Source organism: Sebastes fasciatus, chromosome 19 (assembly GCF_043250625.1).
Source record: "Sebastes fasciatus isolate fSebFas1 chromosome 19, fSebFas1.pri, whole genome shotgun sequence".
Classification (NCBI taxonomy): domain Eukaryota; kingdom Metazoa; phylum Chordata; class Actinopteri; order Perciformes; family Sebastidae; genus Sebastes; species Sebastes fasciatus.
This window is the reverse complement of record NC_133813.1, coordinates 10,587,275-10,603,643: the sequence shown is the minus strand read 5'-3', so window position 1 is coordinate 10,603,643 and position 16,369 is coordinate 10,587,275. Positions and strand designations below refer to the sequence as shown.

The 16,369-nt window shown below is 39.2% G+C and overlaps 2 protein-coding genes across 2 annotated transcripts; both read left to right on the top strand.

Annotated features, from left to right (window-relative positions):
• Nucleotides 1–537: 537 nt before the first annotated feature.
• Nucleotides 538–7,735, top strand: gtf3c5 (general transcription factor IIIC, polypeptide 5). The gene is made up of 11 exons (XM_074617921.1): nucleotides 538–882; nucleotides 1,937–2,135; nucleotides 2,345–2,546; nucleotides 2,698–2,881; nucleotides 4,374–4,478; nucleotides 4,911–5,025; nucleotides 6,004–6,084; nucleotides 6,276–6,364; nucleotides 6,593–6,675; nucleotides 7,052–7,191; nucleotides 7,419–7,735. Exons 1-11 carry the CDS (start codon nucleotides 673–675, stop codon nucleotides 7,610–7,612), a joined length of 1,602 nt encoding a protein of 533 aa, XP_074474022.1. The 5' UTR covers nucleotides 538–672; the 3' UTR covers nucleotides 7,613–7,735.
• A 1,820-nt stretch (nucleotides 7,736–9,555) lies between these two features.
• Nucleotides 9,556–16,047, top strand: LOC141757312 (bile salt-activated lipase-like). The gene is made up of 11 exons (XM_074617723.1): nucleotides 9,556–9,671; nucleotides 10,134–10,281; nucleotides 11,064–11,183; nucleotides 11,265–11,462; nucleotides 12,376–12,506; nucleotides 12,609–12,716; nucleotides 12,810–12,924; nucleotides 13,964–14,150; nucleotides 14,268–14,468; nucleotides 15,436–15,645; nucleotides 15,765–16,047. Exons 1-11 carry the CDS (start codon nucleotides 9,600–9,602, stop codon nucleotides 15,952–15,954), a joined length of 1,680 nt encoding a protein of 559 aa, XP_074473824.1. The 5' UTR covers nucleotides 9,556–9,599; the 3' UTR covers nucleotides 15,955–16,047.
• The last annotated feature ends 322 nt before the right edge of the window (nucleotides 16,048–16,369 follow it).

The following is a 16,369-nucleotide window of genomic DNA, read 5'->3' as shown; positions in this document are numbered from 1 at the left end:
ACACATGGACCCAAACTGTTTCCTAGCAAAGCAATTCTGTTGCAATTCCATTGCAATTCCGTTGCAATTCTGCCAAAATGCGCTAAAATGGAGCGTTTCAGACAGAGGGTGAATACAGGCATATTCAGGTTGACAGTATGAGAAAAAAATTAAGTTTTTTTTTAACATTACAGCATGTAAACATGTTCTAGTAGAAACACAAAATGCAAGTAAGAACCTGAAAATTAGCATAATATGGGACCTTTAAAACTCTGCATTTAGATACGTATTTTATGCATTTCATTATTATTGAAATGCATAATTATTATTTTTTTTCAGATTTTTTTTTTTTTTTTTTACTTTTAGAGGTAAGATAAAGGCAAGAAAAAATATCAGTGATAGATAAATTTGAAGGTGAATTAATGTTATTTCATATTTTTACTTGAGTGGTTAGTTCCACGTCTTGTTGATATCGAGAGGAATAAAAAAAAGGGAACCCAGAGTCCGGAACTATATATGTGTAGGCTCGTGTTTCCGCCCGGCGTTATTTTGCACTTAACACACACACCTCCACTTCCTGCTGCTTTGCCGCTGTAACTGCAGTGAGTGTGTATTGCGCGGGTCTTCTTACATGCAGTTTCTGGTTTTAACGGCTGTATTCCAGCGTTAATATCACACGTTAAAAGAGCCAGAATGGCGGACTCGCATTCTAAGGAGTTGAAGCTGAACTTCACCCTGAAGGAGCTGAGTCTCTCCTGTCGGAGTGAAGATGTGGACGTACCCGGCAGCTCGTCCAGCGTGGAGCTGCACGACAACAAGCTGGTGTGTGTGGAGTATCCTGGAGTGGTCACCAGCGAAGACAAGATGCTGGAGACTCTCGGGGGTGAAAAGGGAGTGACCAAAGTAAGGACACCATAACTGGGACAAAACAGTTTTAAAGGTCCCTTATTATCCTCATTTTCAGGTTCTTACTTGTCTTTTCTTGTTTCTATTAGAACATATTTACATGTTTTAATGTTAAAAAAAACTTTATTTTCCTCATACGGTCTGCTTGAATATACCTGTGTTTACCCTCTGTCTGAAACGCTCCGTTTTTAGTGCATTTGAAGCAGTGGAATTGCGTTGCTAGGCAACAGTTTGGGTCCATGTTTACTTCCTGTCAGCTGATGTTATTTGACATACACTGCAACCAGGAGATAAACTGGGACACATTTAGAATATTTTACGTTTTTAAAACCATGTAATGGTCTAAATATTGTATATTTGTCACGGTACCAGAAATCTAGTAGTTGATACCAATACCAGTGAATTTACACGATTCTCGATACCAATTCGATACCACGGTTAAAAAACCCAATAAATCCCATGTAATTCAACACGCACTCCTTTATTAAAACATTTGAACATTACAAAAAACAGGCATGTAATGTAGCCTTTAAGTAATAAATAAAAATAAACATCTATTAACATTGCAAAAAAGAACAGTGGCATGTAGCCTTCAAGTATTTAAAACAAACAATATTGTCTGGATGTCTGTCTTTGAGGTGCTTTGCTAAATTGGAAGTATTTCCTCCTTTGGAAAGACGTCGGACATCACAATGGTTTTACAACAAAAATTAAGGTTTTTATTTTCAATAGCATTTATTATAATATAAATAAACAGTAACACTTCATTTTACAGGTCCACAAATTTCATGGTACTTAGGTGATAATTAGCAAGTAACCTATTTGAAATTTCTTTTACTGCCAAATTACCCCAATATTTACCTCAAAATTTATCGAAAATTACTTAATCATAAACATTATTTAATAATTATATTCCGCTATTTCCCAATAGCTGGTAATTTATTTAATACATTTACAGGAAAAGAATAATTGATATGCTTTATTTCCATGTCTTCTGATAAACAGAAAATAATTACACACATACTGTCTGCATTCCCTGTGAATCCCACAGACCTTCGCTAACCCAAACAGGCGTCTGGAGCTGCGTTACCGACCTCAGGACCCTTTCTGCCACTCTCTGTGTGGAAACCGCTTCCCATCGAGCAACCTCGTCCTCAGAGTGCGGCGACGGGTGCGGAAAAAGGACCCCAAGGACGCTGAGATCCACATGGATATACTGGGAGTCATAGGAACAACATACAAATTCCAAGGTTAGATTTATTGTCATCATAGTGTATGAAATCTTTTCTTTCCTTTTCACTACCGTCAAACACTGAGCTATGTCTTGAATTGTGTAATGTTTTGTTTTTGTCATATTATTTGTCTTTTTCAATAAAAACAAATCTATTGTGCAGTCTTTATCATACAGTAATTAATAGATGAGGTTGGTTGTTCTGAATACGTGTTTGTTTTTTTGCAGGGATGGCAGACTTTCAGTTCCTAGCTATGCATAAAGAAGGTGGAAAAGACGTTTCTTTGTACGACAAAATCATCCTCCGCAAATCAGAGAATCAAGAGTTCTTCGAGCAGCCCATGCCCTACTTTCTCCCCCCGGCCAGCTTCTCGCGCCTCGACTGTCCTGTGGATTATTATTACCGGCCTGACATCTATCAAAACTCACCGTAAGGGAGTAACATAATGTACCTGGGCAAACTCACAGCTCCTGCTAGTTCCCTTTGACAAGTGTGGTTATTTGGAAACTATATTTAACGTCACAGTGATGCAGCTTATCAGGAAAATATTCAGAATATTTCCGTTCCTTTCTGTTTACAGACAGGCGCCTATCAGCAAGAGCAATTTTATTGGTTTGAATCGAGCTCGCCGGCCCCACAACGCCATTTTCCTCAGCTTCAGTGATCCCATTGCGCCCGCCGAGTGCCTCGAGGCAGCCAAGGCCAACTGGGCACGAGTCTGCGTGAAGGAGAGCGACAAGCAGGTGGAAGAACAATTGAAAAAGGTATGTGCGCTGCTATAATCATGGTTGCTGGTTACTGAACGCACAACACACCCTCTGATTGCCAAGGTCACCAGTGTAATGTAAAGAATAATCTAGAGAAGATATAGGCCCTCCGAGGCACTCTGATGTAAGTTAAGTCCTTTATTAAGGCAGGAGGGACCATAACTTAGCCCAGAGACTGGCCATCTCAAGGCTTCTCCTGACTAAATCTAATTCAGGGCTCATTAGATAGAAATAAATTCTGTCTCTGTAGTTGAGTAGGGCACATTTGACAGTGACAAACTGCAAAAGTAAAATATTAAAATAAAGTAAAAACAAAATAATTCACTCTGAAAAAAAGCCTAGGCTGACCATTACTATTTTTATAATTTATTAATCTTTTAAGTCATCTCTTAAAGGTACAGTGTGTATGATTTGGCGGCATCTAGTGGTGTGGTTGCAGATTGCAACCAACTGAGTACCCCTCTGCTCAGTCCTCCCTTTCCAAGACTGTGGTAACGTGAGCCGCAGAGTGCAAAACCATGGTAACGCCGTTCGCCTCGCTCAGAGGTCATCCTTACCATAATAACTCTACTTTAGGAGCAATGGAAGTCAGGCGGCGTCTGGCGGTACAACGGTTTTACACTCTTCGGCTCACGTTACCTCACTTTCACAAGCGTGTTGGAGAACTATGGTGGCCTTCACATAACGTTAAAACATGAAAGTCTCTCTCTAGAGCCAGTGTTTTGGTTCCAGCTGGTTGGGTATGCATTGTGATGATTTGCTTCCTTTTTTTTGTTTCATATCATTGTAAATTAAATATCGTTTGGTTTTGGACTGGGTCGCAATTTAATGACATTCTGATATTTTATATAAAAAAAATTATGTATTAAACAATAAACAAGGCAATCATTAGTTGAAGCCCTAATATTTCCCCCCCCTTCCCCTCTGTTTTATTTATTTTTCTTTATTTTTCTATTTCTTCTCTTGGTGTGCATACTAATTTACTTTTGTTTTGAAGAATTTAGCCATTTCTGATCGGAAATAGCGTGTGAAAAGTCACACCGAGGTAAATAATCATTGTCTTCATTACCTACCGTGGCATAAAGGAGCCTGGTTGAGTTTTTCTTGTAAACAACGTTTCGGTTTACTTTCGGTGTTATTCACCAAAACGCATAGTGTGGCCTAACAAATGTGTTGAATTAATTTCCTTCCTCATAAACCATTTTGTAAATGCTGAAACCTGCATTGTTTACATTCATGTTTTTTCTTCCCTGCTTTTGCTTGTGCATTGCTGCGTTTTTGGCGCATTGTAAATCAGTGGAATAGTGTGAAAGTATTAGTAGGAATAACGTCTGTGACTGTATTTAAATCTATTCACCAGTGTAACCAAACCATCATAAACAACAGTTTTTATTCCAGGAATGGCATCTGGTTGAAGTCGGAAAATGATTTTATTACGTAATATTATATCCTTGAATGACTTATCTCCAACCAAACGTTTTGCTCCTAGATGTTTGAGAGCCGGCCCATCTGGTCACGGAACGCGGTCAAGGCCAACATCAACATCCACCCTGATAAACTGAAGCTGCTGTTGCCCGTCTTCGCCTACTACATGGTGAGCCGAGCTGACACAGTGTTTGTGTGTGTTTGTGTGTTTGTGTGTGTGTGTGTGTGTGTGTGTGTGTGTGTGTGTGTGTGTGTGTGTGTGTGTGTGTGTGTGTGTGTGTGTGTGTGTGTGTGTGTGTATAGGAAACTTATAATATTACATAATTTTGTTTAGACTGGTGTTATTCAGTAAAAGTCTTAAAAAATTCAATACTGTAAGTTTAACAAAGGCAGTGTTTGTTGCAAAGCTACTCTACTTTATTTGTATTTTATTGTAAAAGTGTTCATTTCATTGTGTACACTCTGTACATTTATATAGTGATTCATACAGCCTGTTTTCTGCTTTAGTGAAATAATAAAGTCCTATGTAAAAAGAAATGTACAAAAAATATTTAATTTTTTCTGCCCAAATGTAAGTTAAACATCAGATTTGCTTTCGTAGGTGACAGGACCATGGAGGAGTCTGTGGGTGAAGCTGGGCTATGATCCCCGAAAGACCACAGACTCCAAAAACTACCAGATACTGGACTTCAGGATCCGCTGTAGTACCAAGCACGGTAGGAACCTGAGGCAGTGACTATTTATTTCCAAGTAGGTTTTATTCAAAGTAGGACTTTCTATCGATTAAAATATTTACTTGCGATTAATCGCATGATTGTCCATAGTTAATCACAATTAATCTGCTCAAAATGTACCTTTTTAAAGGGAGATTTGTCAAGTATTTGATACTCTTATCAACATGGGAGTGGAAAAATATGCTTGCTTTATGCAAATGTATGTATATATTTATTAGTGGAAATCAATTAACAAGACAAAACAATGACAAATACTGTCCAGAAACCCTCACTGGTACTGCATTTAGCATGAAATAATATGCTCAAATCATAACATGGCAAACTGCAGCCCAACAGGCAACGACAGCTGTCAGTGTGTCAGTGTGCTGACTTGACTATGACTTGCCCCAAACTGCATGTGATTATCATAAAGTGGGCACGTCTGTAAAGGGGAGACTTGTCGGTACCCATAGAACCCATTTTCATTCACATGTCATAAGGTCAAAGGTGAAGGGACCCCTTTGAAAATCCGTATCAGTTTTTCCTCGCCGAAATTTTGCGTAAGTCTGGAGTGTCATTTAGCCTCTAATGGTACCATGGTTGGTACCAATGGATTCCTTGGGTTTTCTAGTTTCATATGATATTAATATCTTTACTCTAGCTTTAAAACTGAGCCCACTACAACCTAAAAATTGCAGTTGAGTTAATATGATCAAGAATTTTATGGCGTTAAAACAAATTTGCATTAACGCGTTATCTTGATAACTTTGACAGCCCTAATTCAAACATTTTTTTTTTTTTACAGATTCTGTTCAGAGTTATTATGGATTTTATATTTTTGACATCAGAGGTTAAGAAAAATGAAGTACTGTGTACATGGTGTACAATTCTGTGATATTGTACTGTACACAATCTTTTTTCTCTTTTGGGTCTTAATGAAAAGTCAAGACTTGTCTGTTTCCTCTTTCTTCACACTTTAAGGGTATTCATTATCTGACATGCCAGTTAAAGCCAAGAGGAGTGCCCTTAACTACAGTCTGCCTATCACCTTCAACAAAGCAGGTGAGTCTGTGAATGTATTTAGATGAAACTCACACTAAGGAGCCGCTGGAGGTTTTACTATTTGTAAAACGATCGTGTTGTAAGTAAATACTGTGCTGTCACTACATACAGAGTCTTCTCCATCCAACATACACACACCAAGGTAAACTGACAACATGTTGGAAAAAGTGCTGTTTCTTTTTTCTCTCCAGGTCCCCAGGTAGCTAGTGTGATGGAACTTCCAGCTCAGGAGGGTCCAAGCACCAGTCGAGATCTGGTCCCAATCTCTTACCAGCTGAAGGTCAGTGAAAGTTCAGTATCAACGTGACAACATTACTGGAGCATGGTGCTGCTAACCTGCTAAATTCAAGCTCCTCTTGCTTAATGGCGTCTTATCGTCTTATCTTTTGAGTAAGTGTAAAATTGACGGGTGAAGGGCTTGCCTATCATAGTCATGGAAAACTTTCATTAGACGAAATCTGTATGACATCTGCTGCGATACCAACTGACCTCTGTTTCATCTCCGCAGGAGTCCTCCTACATTTTCAGAGAGGGCATGCTGCCTCCTCACAGACAGATGTTTTACCAGCTCTGTGATTTGGATGTGGAAAGGTACGCTGCTATACTAATGTTCTGAATATAGTATAGAGCACCTTTTAAGTAAAAGTAGTAATACCACAGTGTGAAAATACTCTGTCACAAGTAAAGATCATGCTTTCATGAACAGTGAAATCATATCTAAACCTATAATAATGCATCATTATTTATTTGTTGATTATATTTTGTATTATTAATAAGAATCCGCAAAGTAACTAAAGTTATCAAAAAAAATTGAGTGAAGTAAAACATGCAATATTTGCCCCGGAAAAGTAGTGGAGCAGAAGTATAAAGTATCAGAAAAAGGAAATACTCAAGTAAAAAAAACAAGTAAATTGTACTTCGTGTCCACCACTGTGTGGGTGTAATGAAGCTATTTGTGTGTGCCCAGTATCAAACAGGAGATAGGGCAAACGGGCGACGAACAGGTGTGTGACGAGCGAGACGGCTGGTGTGTTCTTGGAACAACAGACAAGCTGAGGGACATGATATCAGCCATGATCAAGAAGGTCATCCGAGTCCAGAAACCATGTAAGGGAAAATATCCGTCATGAAGAATGGCTGTCCTCATTCAGGGTCACTTCATGAACATGTGTGATCAAACATTAACGACTAACCATTATGCTGAAAAAGCACTTTCCTCTTACCGTAGATGCAACGTGGCCAAAAGTGCGGAGGGGCGTTTCAGCAGCCAGCGTTTAATAATGTATTTTTCAATGATGATGATGATGATGACTGATGTTATTTCTCTCCCTCAGCATTGCCAGAATTCCCCAAGAGACGCAGACGCATAGCCCTATCTTCAAAATCCCCAGGGAGAGATGCGGACGCAGAGGAAGAGGTGCAGGACGGCGAGAACAAGGATGACGAAGACGAAGATGAGGACGATGAGTTTCAGCCGTCGGAGGGCAGTGAAAACGAGATGGAGACAGAAATTCTGGATTACATCTAACCCAAATCACAAACGTTTTGATGACATTAATCTTGAATATTTTCACATTACTTGTTTCTGTAAAAGGTGAAATGTTTGAATTGTTTTAGTAAAATGTAAATAAACATGGAAGTATTTCTAGCGGTTTGTGTAACAGTATCATCTTTGTAATTATGTTTTTGTTTAATACAGTACACTGAATTATGTCAGGGGATATTAGTCAATATGCAGTTGTTGTTTTTTAATCTCAAAATAACATTCAAAATCATGACACAAGAGATACACAACAAAATCAAGGCAAAAACCTTAGAAATGCCATGCAGCGGTCACATCCTGTACATACTGTCTATCCTTTATTTAACAGTAATAGGAAATTATTATTCTAAGAAAGACTGCAATGAGCATGAGAAAAAAAAACAACATACAGGATAGTTGATTAAAAATGCTACAAATTACTACTTATATTAGCTAAGCTGTATTGTGTCTTTCTGGTGGTTTGTGGCCCCTGGCTGGACATATTGTATGTATACATACTTATACTTATAAATATGTTAAATGTATATGTCCACATACAGGTGCTTTTAAAAAAACATGAAGATGCTGGTGTGTAGGTTATTGGGCATAATTATATACACTCACTGGCCATAGTAGATTTTTTGAGAGATGCTAATGTCCACTTTAATTTACTAAAACTCTTGTCATTGCAATCTATGATGAAGTAATTAGAGTCCAGCTTTGCAACCACACATGAAACAAGGATTAACTTTTGGACAGCAGTGTGACTTTGAGTCCAGTTGGACAGCTGTGTCAACTCAGCAGAGGTTGCCTTCCTGATAAACAACTGGAAAAAACCTGGAAACTCAAAATCACAACTCAAATATTAGTCACAACAAACCTTTTCCATGAAGGCGAAGACGTTTCTGCGTAGTGTTTTTTTTTTTTTTTTTACACAGCAATTATCTTAAAAATCCCCCACTAAATATATCAAAACTATCTTAAAGCCATATCAAAACCCAACACAGGAATTCACATTTAAATATTCAATGTTGACTCAAAAATTGTGCCAAGAGTCTAATCTACTTCTTGACCGAGGTCGAGAGGAAACTTTCAACAGAGTCAAATGGGAACATCAAATGTTCCCAAGACAAGAATGCCCCCCTTTCTTTAATTTAATTTAACTATTTACTATTTGGCTCCATGGAGAGGAGAGCTTTAAAGTAGTCATTCCCAAAGACTGGCTCTGGACCCACAGGTGGGTCGCAAGAGATTTTATTAGGGCCGCCAAATAAATATGCAGAATTTTATTTAAGATTCAATCTGCAGTACACCTTTGAGCCACACGAGAGTGCCTGAATGTTCGTATTGGTCTGATAATAGAGTGCCACAGGAATGAGTCATAAAACTCAGAAACGAGTTTGCATTTGCGCACTTCCCTCGTCTGGAAGTCAGTGCATTTTTTGAAGGTTTTCTTTTAGTTAGAAAGCTGAAATAAGGTCTGTGGTGGTTAACACAAGCTGAAAAGATTTTAACATTTTGTTCTACGATACGTTAGTAAATATCCCATTTGTGAATTTTGAAACCTTTACGTGTCTTAAAAAAGGTGGTTGCTAACAAGTGGCTAAATGAGACTACTAAACGTCATCACGCCAACTCGTCCGCTTATACAGCTTCGTTGTGTATACTCACGCTCATGCGTTTATAGCCTAACGTTAGCTTTTTACTTCTGGCGATTGCATTCACACTTCAAAAATCATAAAAGTGGTGTTCGTTTGTGGAGATTATCTTAAAGAACAAAACGTCAAAGTATCATAAATGTTTGTTTGCCACAGTTTTTTTCCAGCTATAATCCAAAACCCAGTGGAAAAATCCAGGTAACCCATGTAAAGTATTGACGTGTTATGTAACAGTGGGAAAGGCAGGCCCACAGACTGCACACTGGTCAGGTGTTGTTTAGGGGAGGGGTCTCCTCTATAAAAGTCTGGCCAACGATAAACCTGGTTGTCAAAGTATGCACACGATGGCGAAGCTGGGGATTTTGGTAGCTGTTGCCGCGTTTCTGGAGGCGGTCTCTGCGACCTCCGTAAGTGTCACAAAAATGTTATTCTACTAGTGTATTCATATACAGTATATAAATATATATATATTATTCCCTATGACATCACAAGTTTGACTTTTATCACTCTAGTTTTTGGATTTGGGAGATAGTTGTTCGGTTTTAGACCATAGGAATAACACGTATGATTTTTGAAAATGGGCGTAGTTCCTCTTTAAGAAAGTATGATTATTTATTCATTTTTCAACCATCAATCTCTGATAGATATGTTGTATTGATATGTTTGCGTCACACCATATTTCTTATACATTTATTTGTAATTAAGCATTCTTTAAATTGCTGCGTTACATGACTTATTGAATCAAACATTTTCATTTTTCCAAACCATGCCAAAAGGTAACCGAGAATACAAATTTGAATGCAGCATGCCACATTTCATTTTGTAAAGTTCCATGTAAAAGACAAACCTTTGTGCTTTAATTTCTGTAGCTCGGAGTGGTGTACACAGAGGGAGGTATGGTGCAGGGCGAGAACATTCGTCTTGGCTTCCGCCATCACATGGACGTCTTCAAGGGGATTCCCTTCGCTGACATCCCTGGAAGGTTTGAGAAACCAACGCGTCACCCAGGCTGGGACGGTGAGTAGACTGGCTGAACTTCTCACCTACTGGTTTTCACATCTAGACCTATAATACCTATAATTTACACCACACAGATATGTATCTTTTAGCAATCATAGCCTTAAAGCAGCAGAAAACTAGACTTCTGCGCCTCCTCATGGCTCTGTTTTCAGGCTTTAGAAAAAATCTAGCCCGTGACGGGAGACTTTGGCCAATCACAGGTCATATTTCAGAGAGAGAGCGTTCCTTTTGGCTGTTCATTCAACAGAGGCAGCTGTCAATCCCTCGCAAACTCCAATCAAATGATCAAACTAGGCAGGGCTGATCAAATATGAAACAATATTCTGTTACTGTAATGCCTATTTCTTGAGTAAAATGTTTTCAGAAACATCTTGTAGTGTACTTTTTAGCTGTAAAATGAGAATCGGAGTGATTGACAGCTGCTCAGAGACGACAAGGCTCCAGCTCGACTCTGATTGGTCGTTTTCCTCTGGTCTGTGAAATCTCGCAGATGCCATTAGGAGCACCTGAGGACACCGGAGGACACAGAGGAACATGATTTTTTTCAGATTATCTGTCTCGTTGTCAGGATATAGTGACCGTTTTATAAAAATAACTTGTTTTAATCATATTTGCTCCATTTCTACCTACTGCTGCTTTAACTCCTGCCAATTCTGCCACTCCTCTTTTATTGAATTGATTGATAAAATTTTGAAATGTGTCATGAAAACATAAATCATTTATTCTGGTAATTTTCAAAAGCTTTACCCTGCTCTTACACTGTGCGTGTCTCTCGTCAGGTGTTCTGAAGACCACAGAGTACAGGCCGAGATGCCTTCAGGTGAACCTCATCATGACCGATAGCAGAGGCAGCGAGGACTGTCTTTACCTCAACGTCTGGGTTCCTCACGGCCGCTCAGGTAAAGACTGAGAGAAGCCCACAGAGTGGCATCCATATTAGATCTACACTACAACTGGCTCTCGTTTTCTCTATCTTCTAGTGTCCAGTAATATGCCAACCATGGTCTGGATCTACGGGGGAGGCTTCATGGTTGGAGGCTCGTCTGGTGCTAACTTCCTGGACAACTATCTGTACAAAGGGCAGGAGATTGCAGACAGAGGAAATGTTATTGTGGTGACACTGGGATACCGTGTGGGCACTCTGGGCTTCTTGAGCACTGGAGAATCTGACTTACCTGGTAGGTGCCAGTTTAGATTTCTCAACAGTGACAGAACTGTACAAAGTCTAAAAGGACCCTTTGCAAGATAGAGAATATACCGGGGACCCCCTCATGTATGTCCCTTGGAATAATTTGAAATAGCCTATTTTTTTTACTCATCTATAGCCTTAATTATGTGAAAGAACAACACAAGAGAAATGTATTAAACATATCTGCAGAATCTAAGAGTTATAGATTTGTTAGAATAGAACGTAATCTATGAACTATTACGTATACCAACTCAGTCGCCAGAAAAAATGTTGGCAACGAAACTACTTGGTTAAAAAATATCACGGTTTGTGTTAAAATAACGTAACTTAACATCAAAACGTAACGTAACAACCATAACAACGTATCTACTGTAAATTAACAACAACCGTCATTAACCTTTCTTACGTAACAAATTGCTTAAAACAACGTTGCTTAAAACAACGTTGCTTAAAACAAAGTTGCGTAAAACAACACTCCCGCCCTTTGTAGACTTTCTTGCTTGTTATACTCGTTATTATACTACGTAACTTTCAATAACGGTCGCCCGATATACTACATTACTTGCTCTGACCGAATGCAAAAATGTTGACATTCAACGTATCTGTGTTTTGTAGAAACGTACAATTCCAACAATTTTTTCTTGGCGACTGGGCTGATTATGCTGTAGATTTAAAAATGAAAATATTATTCGTTGAACTCCTGATAATCCTGATAATTTAAATGAATGAATCTGAAAACTTTTCATGGACCCCTTGTCAGAGTGCCACGGACCCCTGGAGGTCCCCGGACCCCAATTTGAGAATCACTGGTCTAGAAGATGTTGTCCAGCCCGCCAATTTTGATAAATTGTACGATTAAACTAGTAATGCCTTGATTGAGTGAACAGTTTGATCCGCAACAGGAAACTACGGTCTGTGGGACCAGCAGGCCGCCATCGCCTGGGTGCACAGGAACATCCGCTCGTTTGGAGGAGACCCTGACAACATCACTCTCTTTGGAGAGTCTGCAGGTGCAGCTAGTGTCAGCTTCCAGGTGAGAGGCTTTTCTAGATATGAAATCAAATAAAATTCACAATTTGTAAATATGAATCTAACTTCATTTAAAAAATAAAATATCTATCATAACTGCCCACAGACTATCACTCCTCACAACAAAGGGATGATCAGGAGAGCCATCTCCCAGAGCGGTACTGCCCTTTGCCCATGGGCTATCAACAAGAACCCCCGCAAGTTCGCTGAGGAGGTACGCAACAGCTTCTCTGACATGTTTTATTTCTTATGTGGAACTTTTAGCACTTTTTTGGAACTGGAATCATAATTTGAAACTTTTCCCCAGATTGCTCTGAAGGTCAACTGCCCCACCGATCATACTATGGTTGCCTGTTTGAAGATGACTGACCCTGAGGTCCTTACGATGGCTGGCACTCTCAGTATAGCCAGTTCAGCCGATAGTAAGCACTGCACTCCACACAGCCGAGTTTACATTTTCATTTTAGACATTGTGGTGCCTTTCTACCAGAGCAATGGAGACATGAAAAAGTCATCTCATTGTGCCCCCTTCTTCTGCAATGGTTTAATGGCACCCCACTGGAGAAATTGCAGCACTATATATTTATTCTGGGGCTGTCAAAGTTAATGCAATAATAATGCGTTAATGCAAATTCATTTTAATGCCACTATTTTCTTTAACACAATAATGTAACGTGTGATTTTTAGGTTGTAAAACTAAGGAATCCATTGGTACCAACCATGTCATACTAGCTTGTTGCGAAGGAGGCTAAATAACGCTCCAAACTTGCACAAAATTTTTGGCGAGGAAAAACTGGCATGGCCATTTTCAAAGGGGTCCCTTGACCTCTGACCTCCAGATATGTGAATGAAAATGGGTTTTATGGGTACCCACGAGTATCCCCTTTACAGATATGCCCACTTTATGATAATCACATGCAGTTGGGGCAAGTCATAGTCAAGTCAAGTCTACCTGGATGTGGCCAATTCCTAATGTTCGCATAACAGTAGTGGATGGAAACGCACATAGCATTTTCTTTTGCTGATTTTCTGGAAATTTGTTTAAAATTTGCAATAAATTTGGATGGAAATTCATCTAATGAATGTTGCCCTAACACACCAAGCTGACCTCAAACAGTTAGTGGCCTCACACTGTTGACTTAATGTCTTCTAAAAGTTGTACTTTAACACCCAGTGGCTGACTCACCAACATGCATGTAAATTCTGCTGCGCACATCGCTGGACATTGCTGCCACAGTGTCAAATTTCAAATGCTACCCATACTGTAGTGGCTTTTAATGGCACTAATATGCTTTATTCAAACTAGCAATTTTGAGAGATTGATTGGTGCTGCAATTCCTTTCATATTAACAGTTTAGTTTTATGTACATATATGAAGCAGATCTAGCAAATTATAATGCCAGTTGTGTATGCAGTTAGTACTGCATATGGTAAGTATCTCATTGTATTTTCCTCTGTCAGACCCCGTTGTAAGAAACCTGGCCCTGTCTCCTGTGATCGACGGTGACTTCCTGCCGGATGAGCCTTACAACTTGTTCCACAATGCGGCTGGCATCGACTACATCGCTGGAATCAACGACATGGACGGACACCTCTTCACTGGTATAGATGTTCCTTCAATCAATGCCCCCCTGTTGAACACCCCCATGTGAGTTTAAGCCATTTGACCAACAGTGTGAAACATTGACAATTCTACAAAGGGATCTACCCAGTTGGAACTGTGGTGCTACGGTGTTTTATCAGACCTGATTTTTCCTGATTGCAGCGAGGTTGTGAAGAGGCTCCTGGCTGCGTACACACAGATGGGCAAGGCTGGTTTGGACCACGCCTACTCCACATACACCTCAACCTGGGGCAGCAACCCCAGCCAGGCGACCATCAAAAAAACCATTGTGGAGATCGGAACAGACTACATCTTCCTGGTTCCCACTCAGGCTGCCCTCTACCTTCATGCTGCCAACGCAACGTGAGAATAAGATCTTGCTATACAGATGTTGCTGTCAGTTTATTTATAAGCCCGAAGCTAAACCAGAGGGTAACTTTCCTTTAACTAAGCTAGAAAAATCACTTTAATGAGGCTTTAAAGTTGCTTAGGAGTGGGAAAATGGCATTGATTGTCCATAGTTAATGGCGTTAATTGCAAGTTAATCGCACATTTTTTTATCAGTTCAAAATGTACCTTAAAGGGACATTTGTCAAGTATTTAATATTCTTATCAACATGGGAGAGGGCAAATATGCTTGCTAAAACGGAGCCTGCTACAACGTCAAAAAGATCTTGTTAATGCGTAAAAGAAATTTGTGGCGTTAAAACAAATTTGCATTAACGAGTTATTATCGTGTTAACTTTTACAAAAAAAACATTTAAAAAAATAATTTTAACTTTATTTTCTTAATCATTTAATAAAATATAATTTAAAATGTAATGATAATTTTATTACAAATATTTGATTGCATCATTTAAGTACAAATTATTACTTTAAATTGTTTTTTTTATGTTTGAATTAATAAATTTGCTTTTAATTTACAAAGCAAATAGGGTAATCATTATTCTTATGGCATTCTCCAAAAAGTTGCATCTGTATGGTGAGGTGCAAGGCATAAAACAATTTGCACTATTAGACATCTGTCATTTTAAACAGACTGTGATTACCTGCAGAAGAATTCAGCTTTTAGTGCGTTATGCTTTTTCTTTCTTTCTTCCTTTCTTTCTTTCTTTCTTTTTTTCGTTAAAGTAACATCAGGTGTACAGATACAAATGAAGCACAAATGTATTGATTGCCCTCCATATTTTGATATTTTCCCCCCAAAACCCCCTCCCACCCAACCCTCACCCAAACCAAAAAACACAGTTAAAGAAAAACAGAAAGAAAACAAAACAAGATAAAAAAAAAGGTATAGTCACATCCCCTTTCTTTCCTTGTCTCACCACAGAACTGGCCGTACCTACTCCTACATCTTCTCTCAGCCCAACCGTATGGGCGGCATCGGAAGGCCCTACCCCAGCTGGATGGGAGCCGACCACGCTGATGACCTGCAGTACGTGTTCGGAAAGCCTTTCACCACACCGCTGGCGTACTGGCCTCGCCACCGTGACGTCTCTGGCTACATGATTGCCTATTGGACCAACTTTGCCAAAACTGGGTATAATTCTGCAGACACAAGACATATGAGCATCACAGACATCAAACAAACCTGAATCAGACACTGAAATAGAAAACTGTCTCAAATTCAGTTGCCCTTTTCTCTGGTTATATCCACAGGGACCCCAACAAAGGAGATCTGAGAGTGCCCACTACCTGGCCGAAATTCACCAGCACTGGACACCAGTTCCTGGAGATCAATTCTAAGATGAACAAGAGCTATGTGGGACAGAAGCTGAGAATGCGTTACGTGCATTTCTGGGCCAGCGTCCTACCCAACCTGAGCCTTCCCATAGACATCTTAGAATAAAGACATGTGCACCTGCATGGACCTACTGTTTATTGACCTGAAGAATCAAATCAGCATTGGTTCATGAAAAAATAAATTGATGACAAATATAAATGACGTGTCCTTGGTTTTATATTATATATGTGTTGGCCTCTTTAAACATTTTAAATTTACAATTATGTCTACTGCAAATTCACTTTGCATGTGTGGAATCTTTGTTTGGTTTTTGGATGAGAACAGTTAGCTACTGCTAACTAATATTTTAGTGTGTTAACTTCGTAATACACAATAAACAACATCAAAACACACAATAAAAAATGGGATGATAATGATATATTTTATTGATATTCAGACTACACTGCCATTTTGTAACCAGTTCATTAGCTAACCTACAGATATCCTAGTTTAAGCAAGGTCACATATGAAGCTGATGTTG